Here is a 20,471-nt window from a genome sequence, read left to right as displayed (position 1 = left end):
TCTTTCAGCTTTTGCATGGTGATCTTAAACATCTCTCTGTGGATGATTCAACCTTGTGAAATGTGATCAGAAGTCCCCTGATACTGGCTAAAGGGGAAACTATTACCTGGATGGGTACCAATTAATGGACTTGTAACTTTTTTTTTTTCCAACCTGGATATTTTTCCCATTGAATAATTGTACTCAATTTACAATTTTTTTTTTTGCATCTATATAGCATTTGTTTTTTAACTTGTCTTCTTACTTTACTTTAAATGTGTCGTTAGCAGAGGAGTAAATAAATGTAGCCATCACTGTAGGAAAAACCTGAATTCCCACATTTCAGATTTTAATTATGCAGGTTTCATGTGATGTTTTGCTGATCTTTATAGATTTTTTTCTTTTTCGTCCCTCAGGTTGGTAAAAAGGCACGAGACGCACCTCTCTGTGCTGGCTTTAAGTAATATGGAGGTCTCCACCACGCTCGCCAAATGCCTTTATGAACTCACGCGCTCGCTTCAGGCTTAACGCCAAAAGGACGACCCCCTGCCATCCTCCAGCCCTCGCTCCTGCGAAGGGCGGAGCGAAGGCGCCGGCGAGCCGTACCCGGTCCACCACGGGTGGAGGGACTCGCGGGGAAGCGGAGGAGGAGGGAACCAAGACGAAGTTCTGCCTCTTCCACCTCCACCCCTAAAACTCCATTTGATCCCTCACCTACTTCCTCGCTCGCCAGCCTTGGTCCAACCGCCTGCCCTCTACATCACACACACGGGGGGGAAAAAAACAAAAAGAGGGAGAAAAAAAAAAAGAAAAGAAAAAGAAACTGCCTTTGGGGATCTTCCACCAGCTGCCCACCAGGGGGAGCTCCTTGAGACTGCTTCCCCGAGGGACCCCACTGACAAAGCCCCCCTAAACATGAGCACATTTTTGTTTCAATGTTGTCGTTTTTTTCCTCCTCCTTTTTCTTTTGGTGATCCCGTTAACAGGAGTGTGCTTGAGTTCTAGGGTGACGAGTGGGCGGGGCCGCGGAGGGGGCGGGGCTACTGAAGGTTTCTCACAGGGTTGGGTGCAAGGACGACTCGGCCGGCGACTGGAGCAGAGAAAATTTTTCTTTAGAAACTCGGTAGCTTGGTTTTCTTACTTGAGTCAATATATTTTCACTTATTTATTATTGAAATGAATACCATTACAATAAATAAAAAGAAAAAAAAAAGAATCTTGTAAATATATTGTGAATATATATAAAGAAGATCCTTTGATGCCGATGCAGCCACTGGAGAACACACTCTGTGGGGTAATAGAAGCATTACTTTGACAGGATTTAATAAAGTAGTACGTTTGTTTTTGTTGTTTTGCTTTTTTTTAAATGATCCTTGGTCACTTGTATCTAATGTGATTCTATACTCAGCAGTGGATGAATGTACTTAAAAACTTGTAAATAATTCTGCAAAGGTACTGATGCTGTAAAGCTTAGGGATGGGGTTAAAAGCAGTTTTTTGTGGAACTGTGACATTTTTTGTATTATAATACCTTGTAGAACTCATTTTGCTGGCTGAAAGAGTATGGAATAATATATCTCATGTCATTTTGTAGAAGAAAAAAAAATATTGAAGGTATTCTCTTCCCCTAATCCCCCAACCCCCACACGTTCCTCCCCTCAACACGTGCGCACACACACACACACACAAGGAACATATAATCCACTGTAAGCGTTTTTTGTCATCGTACGGGCACGGTGCGCGTACCAAAAATTTTTTTGTATTTGTAAATTGGTTTAAATACATGGAGTTTTTATACAGGTTTTCTCCTGTGTTCTTTGCTTTACGTGCAGGTATGATATTTTCTTCACTACTTTTTTCTATCTTAATATAGTGTGGAGTTTTATTGTACTATTTTTTCATTCTTACTACCATGCCACATTCCGGCTCACATCCTCAGACTGTCCTCTCTACCGTGTGTTGTGTAACATTTGACTGCCTGTCATATTAGCATCTGACCGGGGCGACCCCAACCATCTTCATTTCTGCGGTGTCAGTAGGATGTGTGACTATACATAGACCTAACAGTCTGTTAGAGATTGGCTTTATTTACTTTGGTGACTGTTTATAGTTTTTAAATAAAACACTGAACATTTTGCCTGGGGCTTTGCTCGTTTCTTTCCTGTTTTCTTTTTATCTGTTTAGCAAAGGAGAGACAGTTGATGATTTCATAAGAGGGTATTTTTACGTACAGCCAAGTTTAGCGTAACTAATTTCCTTTTAATACTTATTTCCTTTTGATAAATTAAGTTTTCTAAAAGCAGCTTTTTATATCAGGTTTACAGTGCCTGGCTTAAATATTTTATTTTTAAATAACATCACTGATGACGTGTTGAGGGATCTTTCCCTTGTTCAAGGTGTTATTCTTTTAGTACACCTACATTTGTTACAGATTCTCACTCTACACTTCGTGCTAGCACTGATGGTTGCATAAAAAGCTTTTAAAAAAATGATTCCAGTTGATATCTATCAATGTACATTTAAGTGAAGGAGAAAAGTTAAAATCAGACGGCCTTTAGTCTTTTGTATCATTTCTCATTTGAACGGGGGCTGTACGATATCCCAATTTACTAAAACTCATTTGGCCGATAACCAATACTGATACCGATATTTTTATTTTCCTATACCTACTTACTATAAACTATATGACTTTCTCTACTGTGGAATTAAAATCCTGCATTATCTTTGTCAGTTTAGCCAGCTACCAAATGCAAATGCTACAAAGGAGGCTGAAAATGATGCAACAATTTGAACTTGCATTATGTTTGATGTCAAATTTATTCAAGATATTTGCTCTCTCTAAGACTATGGCAACAGTGCAAACTGGATGTGCTGTGCTGCAGGCATTATTGCCACTAGTTTGTCATATAAAAATACCTTTTCTATCGGTGTTATTTAGACGGAATGGCCGATATCCAATATTAAATTTTCCAGCTAATATCGACCTGTGCCGATAATATTGTGCATCCTTAATTTGAACATCAGGGGTGCTAAGAAGACTCTTACTATTCATTAATGAAGAATAAAAATGGCACCTTTCCATATGTTCATTCAAATAATATGCCACTACAAAAAAAATTAGATTTATTGCTGCTTATTCCTGTACATTGTCCTCCATGTGTTGGTGATGAAGAGCGTGGGCACTACGACATGTCAGTGCTTGTTGGTTGTTCATGCTTTTCGCAGCTGGAAATATTTACAAGTGTTTTTTTTTTTTTTCTTCTACAAGTATAGGAAACATGGAGCAGCTCTCATTCAGAGACATTTAAATCATAGGCCATGTAATAAACCTTATAATTTGATACAATGCCTGACTCATGCCTCTGAAGTCTCTAACCTCTAGCTAAATCTCTCAACATGGAATTCTTGCTGATCTGGAAATCTGCTCCCACAGGCCTGATAGTCTTGGCAGGGAATCTTAGCTATGACTATATAAGGAAGGTAATGATTTCAAGCAGTTAATGATCATATTGCTGCTAATTCCTCTGATGTGACAGCTTTGTTGTGATTGATCAACAAAGATTCAAGTTTGATTGCACCTACATTCATCAACTGATGTTGAAGAGTCTGTTATTTCCTTTGAAAATAACAGAAACTTATTTTCAGAGTTGTCTTTTCTCTTTATGTCATTTCTATGTCAACTCATGTCACATGACTTGAGTTGAACAACAATTCAAGCAGAAGACGTCCTTCATCTGCTGACTGACTGGTTGTAACAGGTTGTGGAAACGGTGAGGACATGATGATGATTTGATCAGAAGGTCTGATTCAATCATCTGTTTAGATAGAAATGTGTGTCTGATCATGTGTTGGCTCACCAGCATGACTGAAACACCAATCAGGAGAGAGAAGATACAGAAAATCCTGCTGAAATTCCAGAGATTTAATGAAGAAGAGTTTCCTGATGCAACAGGGGTGGGGGGGCACCAGAGGATGGGACGCAAATCACATGAAGTAGGTCCATCAATAACAAACCAAGCATTGCCATATAATCTTATGCTGAAAATCCACCTGTTCATGGGTCATAAGTTGAATATTAAAGAATTTTAGAAACATTATTCAAAAACCAGAGCTGGTTTCTGATCCCAGATTCAGATTCTATAGATCAATAATGTCTCTGATCATCCCAGGTTGGATCTCCTGAGCTTGTAAACCTCCACCTTCAATACCACCAGTCAGATGGGGGAAGATAAGAGAACCCAGTTGACAAAAAGTAAGAACATTTATATCTACACAACATAACTAAACATTTCAGATATAGCTGCAGAGAGTTGAGCTGAAAGTTAGAAACTGGTTCTGTATGCTGTCCACGTATATTTTCCTCTTTAACTCTGTTGTCTTTTCTCTTTATTTCATTTCTATGTCAACTCATGTCACATGACTTGAGTTGACCAGCAATTGAAGCAGAAGACCTGCTCCACCTGCTAATCTGCTGGTTGTAACAGATTGTGGAAACGGTGAGGACATGATGATGATTTTGTTGGTGATTCTGCTTCTGTTGTTTGTTATTTTGACATAAATGAAGGAATGTGTGTCTGTTTTGTGTGATGATTCTCCAGCATCACTGAGATAAGACAACAGCATTAGAGAGAGGACTGAGGAGACACAGAAAAAAATCCTGCTGAAAATTCCGAGATCCCAGGTTGGGTCTCCTCAGCCTGTAAATATTTAGATTTAGAAATTATGACACTGTTTAAGTTCCATACAAAGCCGTCCCCTTTCGTCCTATCTGCAGCCTGACTGTGCGTAAACGAAACCAAATGGATAAATCCACATTGTGCTGTAGTGCTCACCGCTTCCAATAGGGGGTGCCAGAAGCGAAACTTTTGCAGTTAGACTGCAAGACATGTGGCTGAGACTTTCTGAAATCTATGCCTCATTTTTCGCTAAAAATACTTCCCGGATATCTTCATTCGGCCGAACAACACATCAAGGACTTAGACGCTAAAAACACAGCATAGAATTTAGCCTCAGCTCTGTTCAAAGGTGAGTAGCGACAGTATACATTAGCTAACCGGAGCTAGCTGCTTGGGAGCTACAGGCGACGTAAGCAGGTGCTGTTGTTCAAAGCCGCTAGCTTTTAGCTGTCTTGTAGCCAGCTAGCTAGCTCCTGACCTTCATTGCAGCCGTTGTGGCTAATAATAAACAGTATTCAGGCGCTCTGGTCGCTGCACTAATAACACGGAGATAGCTTTCAGAAGACTTTAGTTGTAGATAGCTGCAGTTGTCCTGCTATCCAATAACAACCATGTTGTTACCGTCGTGTTGGCACAAGTTGGTGCTAATTTAGTATCTCCAGACTGGAGGCCGTGCTAACCAAAACAGCTTTTAAAAATATGAACTGCAAACCTATATCACATGCTGGATCTCGTTTAATACATTTAGGTTTAGTGAAACATTTGAAGTTTGGCCAGAGATTCGGCAGTTAGTCGGTTGTTATAAATGGCCTCTGATTAACTAAGTTGGGTTGACAGTTGAAAAACAAAGCTCAGCAGTGGTGTTGACATGATATCAGCGGAGTGGATGAGAATGTCTTTAGGCCAGAGCATCAGGCTGAGTCAGTGTGACCTTAAATGGTTCACTTGGATAGATTTTTATATTAAAATATTATATGAAAAACTAATCTGATTCAATCCCCAGAAGGACTCTATGCAAGATGAGTGAGTTTACTCGCTCGGTGGCTCATTAACATTGGCTACTGTTGGGCTTGTTTACGATGATTCAGACATAGTGAAGTCTGAACTCTCCAAAGAGAAGTTGGAGTTGATTTGATTTTAAATCTAAGCAATTGTTATCCGTGTTTCAACACAAAGTGAGTGACGGTATCAAACCCTAAAATTATTTCACTTTCATTTTGATTCAACAGCTTCCTCCAATCTTCAAATGTTGGTCCAACTTAACCTTTGATAATCAACCGTTTTCTCCAGGAAGGGATCCACTGGAACCTGATTATGTCAACATGACATAATCAGGATGAATGGATGACATAATCAGGATGAATGGATGAATCATAAATAACCAGTGACTACAAAATGGCATTGTCAGCAATTTATTCATCAGACACCTCTTTAAAACTCTAGATATGATAAAATAGAATACATTTCATTGTCCACCACACCCTTAAACATTTCTCAGTTTTTGTTGTTTTATCTCACTTTAATGTTTCAAACTAACAAATAAACTTTAGTAAGGGATTTAAAAAAAGAGTAAATACTAAATATGGTTTTTCAAATGATGTTATGAGTCTAGAGGAAAAAAAGCCATAAAGTAATCATTCGCTAAAGCCAACAACTGCTGTGCCAGTCTGCAACTGGCATCAAGCATTTGATCAAGCAGTTGATCTTTGTTGTAGAGGATTGTTCTAAAGTTGAGTAGCTTTTTCTTCTCTCTCTTCATGCCACAGGATCTCGGGCGGATTTAAGCCAGGCTTTGATTAGGCCACTGGTTTTCGAGCTGTCTGGAGGTGGAAATGACTTTGAATATTTTCCCCGAGTACTGTGGCAAACGTATTATAAAGAGGGTTTTCAACACCACCAGAAAATGTTTTTCAAGCCTTGGTGTTCTTTCCAGTAAACAGAAAACGATGACCAATTACAATTTCATCATATTTTCATTGAACTAAAGCCTGTTGGTAGTGGGAAATTCAGTCCCACAAGCTCGTCAATGAAAGACTAATCTTTCATTGACGATTAGTCATCAAGGGTTGTTCTGACGAGCTTCTGTGCAGATCGTTAGCTTCAGACTGAGTACGCTTGTTCTCATTATGCTTTATTAGCTACATTAGCTGTGTGACTTTTCACATTTCACAACTGATGTAGCGTCTGTCCCTGGATGTGATCATACCCACAGTAGGACGGAACGAAACCCATCTTGACACAGGAACTCAGACAGTTATAGCAACAGGATTAAACTATTATTAGAATGCAAATGGTTAAAAAGCTAGCGTTAGCTTATCCTGTCCGACTTACTTACTGACATCTTTGGGCTTTTCCTGTTCTTTTGCCTTGTTGGCAAAATACTTTGGAGTAATGCTTTTGTAAGGGTTGAACGGCTCTTCTCCAGGTCTACTTGTAATGTTGCTTGTGTTTGAGCCGTGACTGTTCCCACAAGCCTCTGCAGAAAGATGAAAATGTCTGTTTGTATTGATCTTTGGCACAAATAAGAATCTTTGACAACCCTAGTTTGTAACACTTCCCAGACTGAGAATATTACTGACTTTGTTTCACATTTTACTAAATTTCTTTAGCTACAGGCAGGATGTGTTGCGTTTTGAGATGTGTTGTCGTACTTGGTGTTGTCAGACTGATTCTTTTTCAGTAATTTCTTGACTCTGCAGGTCTGGAAGTCGGTGTGCTCCTGGATGTTGCTGGTAAAACTGAGCTCAGTTGCAGAAAAATAGACAGTTTATAATTGGACAAGTGGTGCATTTATTTTCTCAATACATGAAATCATCATTTGAAAACTGCTTACTAAAATGGAAGTCTGGCAGAAAAACAAACCAAAACAAGTCTTTATAGGGGCAAACAGGTTTTTTCAACAGTCTGTAAATACAACAATACAAAATGTTCAAAATAGGTCAAGGTCATAAATTCACATGATTAACCAAACTCTTGGTAAATCGCCTTTTTTAGCCAGCTAACTGGCAGTGCTGTGCTAAATGTTTTTAGCCTATTTCCAGCAGTTCAAGTAATCCTGTCTCAGCAGGATTATTGATCTGCTTCAGTGAGTTATTAAATAGACATGAAACACACTTTACGTCACCTAGGCCTGACATTAAAAGCTTGAGTTGTTTTACTGGTAGACGAAGACAAATCGCACAACTGACTCCTGTTAAACTGAGCTGGAACCACGGAGAGCAGTGGAAGTTGTCAATATTGTTTAAAGCCACCTGGAAAATTAGCAGCAGTTTGATGGATTTCCAGCTGAAAACTTTCTAATCTTTACATTTATGTCATCAGGATCAGGACCACCCAGGGCCGGACATGACTGGAGCTGGAAGTGGTGAGATGTTTGGGTCTTTTTTAAAAAAAATAAATAAATAAATAAATCTATAAGTCCTTGAAGTGGATTGTTGTCATTTTTTCAAGTATTAATATAATCTGCTTTTATATCAATTGAATAATTACATATAAATGTTTTTTTTTTGTGTGCTGAGTGATGCTTTGTTTAGCAATCTGTTGTGCTGTGTGTTCAGGGGGCCAGGGTCCGTCGGACGGGGCCGACGGCGAGGAGCCAGAGAAGTGTCCAGTCTGCCTGGGCACGCTGGCCGGAGGAGAGCTCGCCATGCCGGACAGCTGCTGCCATGTTTTCTGCCTCAGATGCCTCCTCACATGGGCACAGGTGACGCTTGTGTAAACTAACACACATTTTGTCATTTTTCTCTGTTTGAATCAGTTAGAAAAATTCGGGTGTCTTTGCTCCACCATGGCAGATGTCTTCCTCGTGCCCTGTGGACAGACGACCATTCACTAATGTTTACAGATGGGACAGCCACCTCGGCCTCGTGCAGGTCAGCAGCCCTTTAACTACAGTACTTTCTGGTAACTTCATAACACTGTTATGAAACTGAGAGCTAGTTTCTGTTTGACCTGAGCAGATCAGGTGTCTGATATGATTCAGATAATATTTGTAGAGGTTGAACAAAAAGCCAGATGGTTTTAATGCGATGTTGACTTTCTTTGGATCTGAACAGGATGAGTTGCTTTTTGAGGTATTTTTACCTACTTCATGTTATTAGAAGTTTTATTGAAGAGATTTCTTGATACGACAGGTCAGGCAGTAATAAGCTAAGGTGAACTACGACCAGGCTAGTGAATTTCTTAAACTTGGTTGAAAAAACCTTTGCTTTTTGATTTCTTGATGGCAGTCTGAACAGTCCAATTGTAATCTTTTCACTCCCCCAAAAATTCAGATGTGTGCCACTTCCACATGTGAAACTAAATCGGATACGTATTTGATAGTTTTCAAGGCGCAGTCTGAACGGTTTGAATGCGTTATAATCCTGCCAAGCCTTTAATGTAGTGGCTTTAAATTTGTGGGTCTTTCTTCAACAAGTGAAATGCTCATTTTGGTTCAAATCAGCTGACTTGGCAATTAAAGAATATACCACTTCTTTGTGTTAATAAACGTTATATGTTTTGGGCTATTATCCATCTGTATTCCTTCCTTTGATTGAATATAAACATAATTTGAAAATGTTTTGTTTTTACCCTGTTTATCTTTGATATAAAAATGGGAAAAAAAGAACTCATTGGTAAGGTAGCAAATATATTTTTGATCCATGGAAATTTATTTTTTTTATTTTTTATTTTTTTTATTTTTTATTTTTTAGATTCCTGTAAGGAGGCAAACAACTCAAATAGAATCTGACTTTTGCTGCTGTCGAAAACCTGAACAGAAAGTCTGTCTCAAGTGAGTTTTCCTGACACATTCTGGTGTTTGACTAAAGAATGATCAGTTTCTCTTTAAAGTCAAATGGTATTTCTTTTTTTCTTACAGAAACAAGCCTGCTAGGAGATTACGGCAGCAGAAAATGGAGAGGAAATCTGACATAAAAACAAGAGGGCTCGTGCGGAAGTGTATGGTTTTTTTTTTTTTTTTTTCAGAAATGTGCCCGAACCTGAACGCCTCTTCTTTATAACAACTGACTTATCAATATCTCATTTTAGGTAACGACGAGGACCCATCTTCTCGAAACAGAAAAAAGGTGCGCTTCTTCATCCATTTCTACTGGAAACACGTTTTTGCTGTTGTGGTTTGAAACTTAAAATGACTCATTTAAATCCAAATAATCTGAAGTTTTGATTATTATTAATGGGTGAAAATGCTTACTCCAGTAGATTCAAATAACTGGGAAGGTTGGAAAATTCTCCATCTGACGCACAAAACTATCTGACAAATTGTAATATTTCCGACGACATCATGGCTTTGAGGTACAAACAAAGGAGGGGTTTTGTGGGTAGCAGAACCCCTCCCCTTCAAATTATTAAACTACTAACAAGTAACTCTGCTACACGAATATGTCGCACAGAAATATTAATCAAAATCAGTGTTTGGTCTGTTTGTCATTTTGAACACAATTGTATCTGAGTCTCAACCTTGTCTGTGACCTACCCCAGCAATCACAGTCCTGGATTATCCAATCAATATTAGCGACTGGCATTGTGTGGAACATCTATTGTCTTGCTCTCAGGGGTTCTCACACTGCTGGGTAAAACAAAATCCAATATCCAGTTGGTCTTCCAGAGTTTCCTTTACTCTGGTTCCAGTTTTAGCATCTTTGTTTGATGTGGTCGGTGTTCCACATGTCTTATCCAGGTGAGGGGAACGGAGTGCTGCACGTGGTCTCCGCCCCCCTGCGTCTCTGTAGCGACACCAACACAGGACGTGTAAGTCTCACCGCTGGCTGTGGGTTGTAGCTTTATCATTGTATATGTATTACCGTTTTTATTTATTTATTTATTTTTCTTGTTCTGCAGTGCAGATCCTGTGTGGCTAGCAGAGCACCTAGCATACGACACTGGAATCACACAGTGCAAGCTGCAGGCGCAACGATGCCCTTGGCTCTCCTCTGCTGCTCCCATTCCTGCTGACGGACCCCCAAGGTAATGAAACTGCTGGCTACCCCTGCTGTGAGGAAGGTTGACCTACAGTGATTCAGTTGTTCTTTAATACCCACTGGATCCTCAGCTTCATTTGAAAGCTTCAGTGAAAGTTGTACTTTTGTAACTTAATGAATAAAACCAGCTGGTGATATTGTGATATTTGACACTAAAGCACATCTCTCTAAAAACACTAACACTAGTCTTAGAAAACATAACCATTATGAAATATGTTTCTTTAGGACTCCAGTGATATGAATTGTGATTCTTATTTAACTGCACAAAGTTTTTGCATAATTTCATATTTTCAAATTTATTGATGTATATCGACGCTCTCATGAAACAGTGGAGAAAATTGTAAAGAATAAAGTAATAAAACACTGTCCATTTATGGTTTTGTTGCATTTTGCAGGCGGTGTTTTCCAGGTTGGAACAACTCGTCTCCATTTGGTCTCATCTCATCTCCCTTCACCCCCAGCTCATCGTTTAGCTCGAGTAGTTTTGGTGAGTAACATCTGATGTTTCGGAGATAATGAAGAGCTAAGAGTTCTTTAGAAATCACATAAATGCTGATTTATTCTTGTCAAACTGTCCCAGGAACAACATTTTTAATGTCTTAGTTGTTACTACTATTCCAGTTAGTCTATTCCAGAGGCATGCAATCCTGGTCCTTGGGGGCAAAATGTAGTGTGCCACAGGTGTAATATTCTACTAATTCCAAACAATTTCCCATTATTTACTGTGTCTGTTATGTACTGTCCAATAAGGATCAACTGTTGTGTTCTGTCCCGTAGTATTTCAGGGTGTTGTCTGCGCTGTCACGTGTCCTAAAGGAGGAGAGAAGCGGGGCAGCAGATCATCAACATCTAAAGCACCCACCAAAGAGCCAGAGTCTCTCCCCTCCAGAAGATCTAGACGCAACACTAAAAGTCAGGAAGAGACTCCGTCAGACTGCAAATCTCCAGCACAAGCCAGTTTGTCAGACTCCGATTCATCCGCCGGCCAGTCCTCCAAGCTGAGCAAACCTTCTCCAGCACCAACAAAGAGGAAAGGGAAACGGGTGACAAACAGAAAGGCCAGTGGCAAACGGAAAGCCACAAGAAAAAACAGCAGTAGTCCGCCTGTAAGTGAGGAAGAGGAGGATGGAGATGACAATATTGAGAAGGAAGAACAAGAGAATGCAAGTATAGAAGACATGGATATGAACAACTCTGACCAGCTGCAGACTGCTGAAAATACCCTCAAAGAAGAGTCGAATGGATGCAACTCTGCTGATGAGCAAGTAGACATAAGCTCTGCGAACGGTGTTAAGCAAAACAAAGAGGTGACGCAAGAAGAATCTTGTGAAAAACAACAAGAAGAGACAGCTGGCGAAGAAAAAAATGACTTATCCTGTTTTACGGACTCAACTCAGAACAGTCCTGTTTCGACCTATGAGGAAAGCCACAGCCAAAAAGATGAACCTGTCAGCCCTGTTTCCAGCGCAGATAGAGAGTTTGATGAAAGGACTTTGCAATCTCCCCCTGACTCTCAAATGTCTCTGCTGGAAGACCAGGTGTCTCTTCAGAGTGATGAGAACACAGACCTGGATGATAAGATGGAAGTGTGTGAATCAGTAGAGGCATCCTTACCAGAAGAATCTTCTAACGAATTAAAGGAGGAAATGTGCAGAGATTTGAAAGAGTCCAATTGCCCAGCTGAGAGAGAATCTGACAAAAACATAGGCGATGAAGATGCAAACACATCTGAGGATAGTGTTGGAATTCCTGAATCACAGGAGTATTCAGAAGTCCATAGTTCTGTAGAACAGGCAAAGGAAGATCCTACATCCAATGAAGATGTTGTGGCCAAAGAGGAAGTTTTAACGAACTCTACCATCCAAGAGGAGGGCATCATGAAGGAGGACTCTGTCACCCTTGAGGAGGCTATAACCAAGGAAAACTCTACGGTCATAGAGAAAGTGGAGAAAGACCCAACTCAAGAGGGGGCTTTAAAAAAGGAGGACTTTGTGGCCCAAGAGGAGGTCACAACCAAGGAGAAATTTCCATGCAAAGAGGAAGCCATAACAAAAGAGAATGATTCACCAAAGGATGATGTCAAGTCCAACAGTGACTCCACACAGAGTTACGATTGCACAAATAAGGATAACACAAATGTTGTCCCTATGGACTGCAGCTCACCCACAAGTGAGCCTGGGAGCAGTTCCCTTCAGGAACTTGCGAGTGACAAGGATTGCAATACTGACATAGTAACTCCTGCTACTGCTCCCGAAACCCAAGTCAACAAAAATGCCAGTTCCAAGCCACAAAGGGAGAGAGAAAGGAGCCAAGAGAGGAAGAATGGCAAGCAGCGGCGCTCTCGATTCCACTCGCCATCTTCCAAATGGTCGCCTCGGAGAGAGTCAAGGAGGGAATCATCAAGACGCTCACGTTCAAGAGAACGTGATGACATGTCCTCGAGTCGATCGTCCCGTGCTCGCAGCAGAGACAGAGACAGGGAGCGGGACGGAGACCGAGACTATTTCAGGAGGGACCGCAGCCGTGAAAGGAGGAGAAGACGATCCAGGAGTCGGTCTCGATCAAGGTCTCGGTCTCGGTCCAGATCTCGGTCACGATCTCGATCAAGAACAAGGTCTTACAGGCGAGGGCCTAGCCCTGAACGGGCAACATCTAGAGAGCAGTCTCCCCAGAGGAAGGAGCGTAGAGGAGGCTGGAAGTCTGGGCATAGTGGTAGCTCTGGTTACGAGGGTCGAAGATATCAAGGAGGGTCTGGCCGCTTTGAAAATGGTGTGTCTCTAGAAAGCTCTCATGACAGGCAGACTTGGTCTGAGAATCCTGACTGGGTCACAGAAAAGACTCGGGGTGACGCTGAAGACAGGAGCCGCGACTCAGGGTTCAGCAGTGGTTCAAAGTGGGAAGACCAGCGAAGGGGCAGCGGAAATGAGGGAGAATCACGTGGACGGGGGGGTCGTGGAGGTTTTGACCGTAGTCGAGGCACAGGACGGGGCGGTGGCAACCGCAGCTTCTACAGCCAACAGGATGAAACGCCCGACACGCGCTGGCAGCCCAGAAACAATTTCTCAGGTACAGGCAACAATTCAGGGAACGACTCCTACAGCCGCTTCAATGAAAACCGGGGCGGCAGTCGGAAGAAAGAGCCAGAGCCAGGAGACTCCATGATCGACCGGTCGGGATGGTCCTCAGCATCCAGCTGGGCTGTGAGGAGGACGCTGCCTGCAGATGTGCAGGATTATTACTCCAAGAGGGAGAGAGGAGGAGCCGGCACCTGGAACCGACAAGAGGAGGAGCAGCAGGCACCAGCAGGTTATTTCTTTTGCTCTATACTTGGAAAAGCACATTCTTCTACACTGTGTGCACAATTATAAGGCTTATTTTTATTAATGACCCTCTACATTGCTATCAGTTACTCCAACATTTTAATAAACCTTGAAAATGAATGTTTAAGAAAGTAAAACTAAGGTTTTGGTTTCTCAGGAGAATATTTACATGTGCACAAAAACACAATTTTCCATGTAACTTTTTTTCTTCAACAAGTTTCTTGCAACCCTGTTGACTATTATCAACAAATCGTTCAGTGATTGTGTGATCAAGGCCCAAATTAACTCAGCAATTTAAAAAGTTCTGCGCCTCTAAAAGAGACCTTTTGGTCATTTTTGACTATTAAGTGTCAGATAAATCTCTCTTTTTGTTCATTTTGCCTAAAGGAAAAAAAGTTGCCTAATAATTACGCACACCTTGATAGTGAATGTTGACCTCCATAGGCCACACCCTTCCATCATTATACAAATACACACCACCTGCTACACTTAAATCCATAAAGCATTCAAGTCTATCCAGCTTGGAGTCGGAAAATATGCCAAAAAAATATTCACTTTCCTTATAATTGCGCACAATGTATATTATATAATATATTTGAAACGTTAGTTACTTAAATTCTGAGCTGAGACAATGTTCTACCATGACAAGGAGTGAAGGTAGGAACCAGGATTTACTCTGGAGACTGCAAGCAGAAAATGGCTGCAGCTACAGAGAGTAAAAGATTTTAATCAGATTTTTCATGATTCATGAAATGAAACTCGTATACATTTGTTGCATATTGAAATATTTCAAGCCTTTATTTCTTGCCATATTTTAGTTTATTACTAATAGATAATAGAAACCTGAAATTTATTGTCAGACAATTAGAACATGCTTGTATACAGAACTCTGTGAACTAGCAGCTTCTTCACCGTTTGTGTCTTCCCCTCCTTGTTTATGTAGTCCAGGATTGTCTTCTGGAATCTGTCCAATCAGCAGTTAGTTTTCACATGACTGTGTGTCCCTCTCTGACCCACAGAGAAAACATTTTGATGCTAAGGAAATCTTAGCAGGAGTAAATTAGCCGACTAAGGTGTGACAGGGTTTCTGTTAAACCTTTTTTTTCACAATATTCAAAATTGAGACACCAGGTTTTGGGTTTTCATTAACTATAAGCCAAGGTCATCAAAATGTCAAGAAATAAAATCTTTAAATATTTCACTGTGTGTAATAAAATTTGTATATGGGTTTGACTTTCTGACATTAGTGACAAAAATGTTTTACTTTTTTACGGTACTCGAATGTTTTCAGATGTCCTTTCCATGTTACCCTAGTCTTAAACTTCCAGCAGCAGCTCAGTGTCTAGATTGCCAGTGCTGAGATTGGCTGAGTTGCATGGCAACTAGGGGAGATAACAAATTAAGTCAGTTTAAAGATTTTGATGAAAACAAGTATCTTTGAATAGTTAATTTCTTTTAGTATTAAAGTATTAGTATAAGTTTTAGCTTTCCTTCCTCTTTCATTTATTTATTTTATCCCTTTTTTGTTTCCTTGTTTTTCTCGTTTATTCTTCCTTTCTCATTCTTTTATTTATTTTCTCCTTTTCTGTCGTATTCTTTCCTCCTTTGCTTTTTTCTCATTCTTTTCCTTCAAATTTCTTTCCTTTTTTTCTAATTTGTTTCCTTCCTTTGCTGTTAATTTTTTCCTTGTGTCCTTACTACTTGCCTTCCTATCTTCCTTCCTTTTAATTTGTTCTTTTGCTTTCTCCATTGTGCCAATAAATAATTTATAAAATGAATTCATAGTGAACTCAGGTTTTTCCTGTTTTAAAATGGACCATAAGGAAATGTCTAGCAAAGTATATAAAATGTGTAAAAACTGTAAAATAAAATTTGTTTTTCTCCGTTTTGTGCTTTTAGATCCACCAAAGAGCGACCCTATTCCTCCTAACCCACAGGTTGTTCCTGGTAACGCACCGGTAGCCGTTTTGAGCGTCCTTCCTCCCCCTCCTCCTCCTCAGCTTGGCGTCCTCCACCATCCATACCCACTGCAGCGCCCCCTGCCGGTTAGCCTGCAGCCCGCCACTCCATACCCCATACCCCCTCAGGTGCCCATACACCTCCACCCCACAGTGCCGCTGCTCCAGGTACCCACCGTCACTGCCCAAGGCCTCCCTCCTCCCCCACCGCCACCGCCGCCCATGCAGGCCGCCGGCCAGACCGTAGCAGTCGCAGCTCAGCCTGACGGGCACACGGCTCAGGTACGGTAACCATGGAGATGGCAGCTAACTTCAAAAAGCTGTATCAAGTTGTCTATCTGAATGATAAAAATTCTGTATTACTCCAGATGGTGAGCACGGTCGTAGGCTACAGCAAACCAGCCCTCCTCCCCACGCCGACCAAAGTGGGCGTGGCCACAGCGTCCCAGGTCCAGCCGGCTCCCAGCCAGGCGCTGCCGTCCTCCACCACCCAGCCCGGCCAGCACAGCAAGGCCCAAGCCGACAGCTCCAAAAAAGAGAAGGTACCCAACAGGGCTCTCTGTGCCAGTATGAACGAGTTCAGCTTCCTGTCAGCTAACCATGTCACTTCCTGTTTGTGCTTCAGAAACAACAGATACAAGAGAAGGCTATAAACGAAGTGAAGACAGCCATCAAACCGTTTTATCAGAGGAAGGAAATCACAAAGGAGGAGTACAAGGAGATCGTCCGCAAAGCAGTAGAGAAGGTACAAACACACACAAGTTTGTATTTCTAACCTTTAGGAACTTAACTAGGACAGCTTAACTAATGAATCAGTTACAGGGACATGTTGGGAGGGGGGGCAACGGTTACAGGGACATGTTGGGGGTAGTGGAGAGGAACGGTTACTGGGACATGGGAGTCAAATGCAGTCGGATCCAAAATGGCATCCAACTTTAATCAAACATGTTTATTCTGTGTTTATTCAAACTCTTTCAGTGTCGACTTCAGTTTTTTTTTTAATGGGGATTTTTTTGTGATGGACTGCCAGTTGCTTAACAAGTGATTATTATATTGATTAATTGGATAAAAGTTTTGGCTCATTTTGCACAATTTTTATTTAATCACTTCTTAAAACTTTTTTATAGACAATATTAGAAATAAGTTGAAAGATTCAAATAAACAAATCAGTTAATTTTCTTAAATAAGAAATAAACATTTTATTGCCTAAGATAAAGTAGCAGCTTTCCTTTAGCGATCAAAAAGCGCCAGTTATGCCAATGGCTTCCCTGTTCCCTAAAGCACTGTAGGACATCAATGGGTTAACCAATATATCAACATGGATAAATATACTGTAAACACCCTGCCCCCCAAAAAACAGTCTAAATATTAACATTTTTAGTAGCTAGAATGGGATAATTGCAGGAAATCAGATCGGATTTCTTTCTTTTCCTGCTCAGGTCTGCCACAGCAAGAGCGGAGAGGTGAACTCCAGCAAAGTGGCCAACCTGGTGAAGGCATACGTGGACAAATACAAACACGCCCGCAAGAAATGAACCTGCAGGGAGCGCTGGTTTCCCCTCCCAGACCCGTTCTGCTGATCCGATCAAGTGCAATTTCCTCCTGCTGGAATCTGGCCTCCCAAGCCAAGCGAGAGCCAGTGTTTCCTCCTTTTTTGATATATCTACCTTTTATTGAATGAAGATTTGTTTTCTATAGATTTTCATATTTTGTTAGAAAATAATGACCTGATCATAAATTGTAATTGCAAGAGCCCTTTATTTTGCTTAGATCATGGGACTTTGGGGGAGCTGCTGTAGAGTGCAGTGAGATTACTAAAGATGCACTCTGAAGATTGTGGCAGAGAGCATCCTAATTTCATAGCTTGAATCAATATCAATGCTTCTTTAAAAAAATACAAAACTGTAATATTTCATCTGAAAGGTAAACAAAACAAAAAAAAACAGTGCTTTTGTCTTTAATAGTCTCTGTAGCCCAATGAAAGGCCTGCAATCTGAGGACTGTGATTGTAATCAGGGCTCTGATTGGATCCAAAGTCAGATGCCTAATCAGCAGCGAGTGTGTCTGGGGGTGAATGTGTAATATCTGTGTGTGTGTGTGTGTGTGTGTGTACATGAGCTGTGCAAATTGTCTGGAACGTAGTGAAATAAACTAGATGCTTCCTGCTGTGCAGTGTCGATCAGAGGGTACCTGTTGTAATTGCAGCTCAGAGCCACAAGGTGGGGGTAGCGCTTCTGGATTTGTGGGAACCCTAATGCTCATTTAAAAATGTATGTTTTTGTTTTGTAGGAAAAAATGTTAAATTGTCTGAATGGAAACCAGATTGTTGGGCAGCGATAATAAAATGCGCAGAAGGGATTCCATAGAACATGTTTAATTAGATCCTCATCCTCAAACTTGGATCTTTTCTCCTTGAAGGCTAAAGATCTAAATAAAGTTGATTTCACTTTATTTCTCTGCCTTGTATGTTGGGTTGACTTCAATAAAAACATTCTTTAATAAGTTAGCATAAGTGCAGTAAATGATCAAAAAGGTAATTAATAAGGAAGTTGTGTTCCCCCCCAAAAAAATTCATAAAAAATTTGTTTTAAATAATGAAAGGGATAAGATCAGGATTGATTGGAATTAGTGGGGGATTCCCAAGGGGATAGCATTCCTAGTGAGCATTCTAGCGTTCGACAGCTAACTGAAAATTACAGAGGACCGGTGGTGAGGACAAATGTCTCCAATGTAAATTAGATAAAGGAGATGATTGGAAAGGAGCAGACTATTTCTTGACCTACAGTAGACCTTCTATTCTAGTAGGTCTGGTGTGAAGAGTGCCATCGTCATTTGATAAGTTAGCATAAGGCTGAGACTTTAAAAAACTGAAAAAATGTCTGCTCTGGAATTTCAAAATTATTAAACATGCATTACATTTTTAAGATATGAAGTAATAGAAAACCTTTGTGTCATCTGAGATCAAGTCAAGATTGTCCCTATAGGAAAATGTTATCTAAGCAATGAAAATCTGATACATGTTCAAAGGTTTTGGAAAGTGAACATTGTAGGCACAAATGTTTGTCACCTTAGTTAGAAAAACATAAAACTGAGCATAGTTTGTTCAGTTTACAATGATCCAATGATTTCCACAGGTCTTGTTCAAAATTTCATTTTTAGATGTTTGCATAAATTGAGTTGTTGGACCAAGTTGTATGACTATGTGGTTTGATTCCTCTGTAGTTAAATGAATTTGAGCCAATCAAAATCAACTGAAATAGTGTCTTGAAAAGTTCCTTGGCATGACGTTCCCTCATGAAGAAATCCAACTAGGAAAGGTTGAGATTGGAACTCCAGCTAAAATATTAGAACTTAGGATATCACTTCGTATTCAGATCACCAAGCTACACTAATCCTCCTAACATTTGAAAATAGAGGCCAACATCAGATATGATGAACACAGAGAATGGAGGTTCAAAAGGTAGTACATTACTTTATTTACAAAAATGTTAACAGCATTTATATATATATATAAAAAGATGACTATAATATAAATCAGTCTCAGCGGGCCGTGGAAAATCTAGTCGGGCCAGCTTTTCTGTAGCAGCACTGAAGTGCTTTATAAAAAATATTAGATTTAAAGTTGCTATAATTTTTTTATTTGCAGTCTTACAAAATGTGTAATTAAAATATATCTATCCAGATTATATTGAGCACAAAGTGTCTGAGATCTTAGAACCTGTGTAAAGCCACAGGAGTTTAGAGTAAATATTAAATAGGTGCTGTTTAACTGAAAGTATCTTTTAGGATTAGGATTAATTGATATTTTAGTACAATAAAGCAAAACTACTTTAAAATAAAATTGAAAGAAAATAAATTTCAGTTCCTGTCCACCAGCAGAAGAGCGGGAGCTTCAGTGACCTTTGTCTTTCATAGCGTTCATGATCCAGTCGTAGATGATAAGAGTCATGCAGCCAAACATGACAACAAATCCTAATATCAGGAACATCATAGCCTGGTGGACGAAATTATTTCACAGTTAATACTGAAAAGTTTCAGTTTGTGAATAACTTCATAGATCCATTCATAAAGCTTGTCTTTTACTACAACTTAAAATGTCTTTTGGCATCAGATGTGTAGAATAAGAGACATAAATGTTAAATAATGTCTTACCATAATTTTATGAACTGATATCAATGACTCCTTCTTAACCAGTTTGATATAGAGTGCTGAGGGCAAGATGAAGATCAGCATTGCAGCAGCAGAGGCACCTGGAATGAGGAAAAATGGTCAAATGAATCCCAAAAAAGTCAATAATGCTCTGGCATAAAGACATTGATACATATTAACATGTGCAGTTACTTACCAATAAAGCCAAAAATATCTCTGATGCTGGGGACCAAGATGACCAGGATGTTGGTTCCTGTTAGCAGGGTCAGGGTGATGATAGCGTGACGGATCCAGCTGAAGTCTTTTCTTGGGAACAGCAGGTGGCCGACTGAGGTACGAATCTGTTCAGAACCAGACAAAGATTAGCTCAATGGACTTCATAGTCTTAGTGACTGACTGGATCATTAAC

General features: G+C 40.3%; 3 protein-coding genes across 7 annotated transcripts in view; 2 read left to right on the top strand and 1 right to left on the bottom strand.

Annotated features, from left to right (window-relative positions):
* arid2 (AT-rich interactive domain 2) overlaps nucleotides 1-2,115 on the top strand; it is a 33,438-nt gene extending 31,323 nt beyond the window's left edge. For all 3 annotated transcript variants that reach the window (XM_016681524.1, XM_007571615.2, XM_016681525.1), the window contains one exon: nucleotides 396-2,115. In XM_016681524.1, the coding sequence (XP_016537010.1) occupies nucleotides 396-507 (112 nt within the window). In that variant the 3' untranslated portion in view covers nucleotides 508-2,115. The remainder of the gene's footprint in view (nucleotides 1-395) is intronic.
* Nucleotides 2,116-4,809: 2,694 nt separating this feature from the next.
* scaf11 (SR-related CTD-associated factor 11) lies at nucleotides 4,810-18,364 on the top strand. Of its 3 annotated transcripts, none has more exons than XM_007571612.2 (16): nucleotides 4,810-5,003; nucleotides 7,982-8,018; nucleotides 8,212-8,357; nucleotides 8,449-8,526; nucleotides 9,349-9,428; nucleotides 9,516-9,595; nucleotides 9,686-9,723; nucleotides 10,335-10,405; nucleotides 10,496-10,621; nucleotides 11,031-11,122; nucleotides 11,413-13,941; nucleotides 14,856-14,859; nucleotides 15,853-16,195; nucleotides 16,282-16,455; nucleotides 16,539-16,658; nucleotides 17,353-18,364. In XM_007571612.2, the coding sequence occupies exons 2-16, from the start codon at nucleotides 8,000-8,002 to the stop codon at nucleotides 17,446-17,448; spliced, it is 3,996 nt and encodes a 1,331-aa protein (XP_007571674.1). In that variant the 5' UTR covers nucleotides 4,810-5,003; nucleotides 7,982-7,999; the 3' UTR covers nucleotides 17,449-18,364. The 3 variants fall into 3 exon arrangements, with proteins under 3 accessions (XP_007571674.1, XP_007571675.1, XP_007571676.1); XM_007571613.2 differs by having other exon boundaries at nucleotides 7,976-8,018; XM_007571614.2 differs by lacking the exon at nucleotides 14,856-14,859 and having other exon boundaries at nucleotides 15,855-16,195.
* Nucleotides 18,365-19,361: 997 nt separating this feature from the next.
* LOC103151537 (sodium-coupled neutral amino acid transporter 2-like) overlaps nucleotides 19,362-20,471 on the bottom strand; it is an 8,265-nt gene continuing 7,155 nt past the window's right edge. Inside the window, 3 exon segments of the mRNA XM_016681538.1 lie at nucleotides 19,362-19,907; nucleotides 20,066-20,163; nucleotides 20,259-20,454. Of these exon segments, the coding sequence (XP_016537024.1) occupies nucleotides 19,806-19,907; nucleotides 20,066-20,163; nucleotides 20,259-20,454 (396 nt within the window). The 3' untranslated portion in view covers nucleotides 19,362-19,805.

Source organism: Poecilia formosa, unplaced genomic scaffold (assembly GCF_000485575.1).
Source record: "Poecilia formosa unplaced genomic scaffold, Poecilia_formosa-5.1.2 Scaffold284, whole genome shotgun sequence".
Taxonomy (NCBI): Eukaryota; Metazoa; Chordata; class Actinopteri; order Cyprinodontiformes; family Poeciliidae; genus Poecilia; species Poecilia formosa.
The sequence above is the reverse complement of the archived record's forward strand: the minus strand, read 5'-3'. Positions and strand labels throughout refer to the sequence as shown.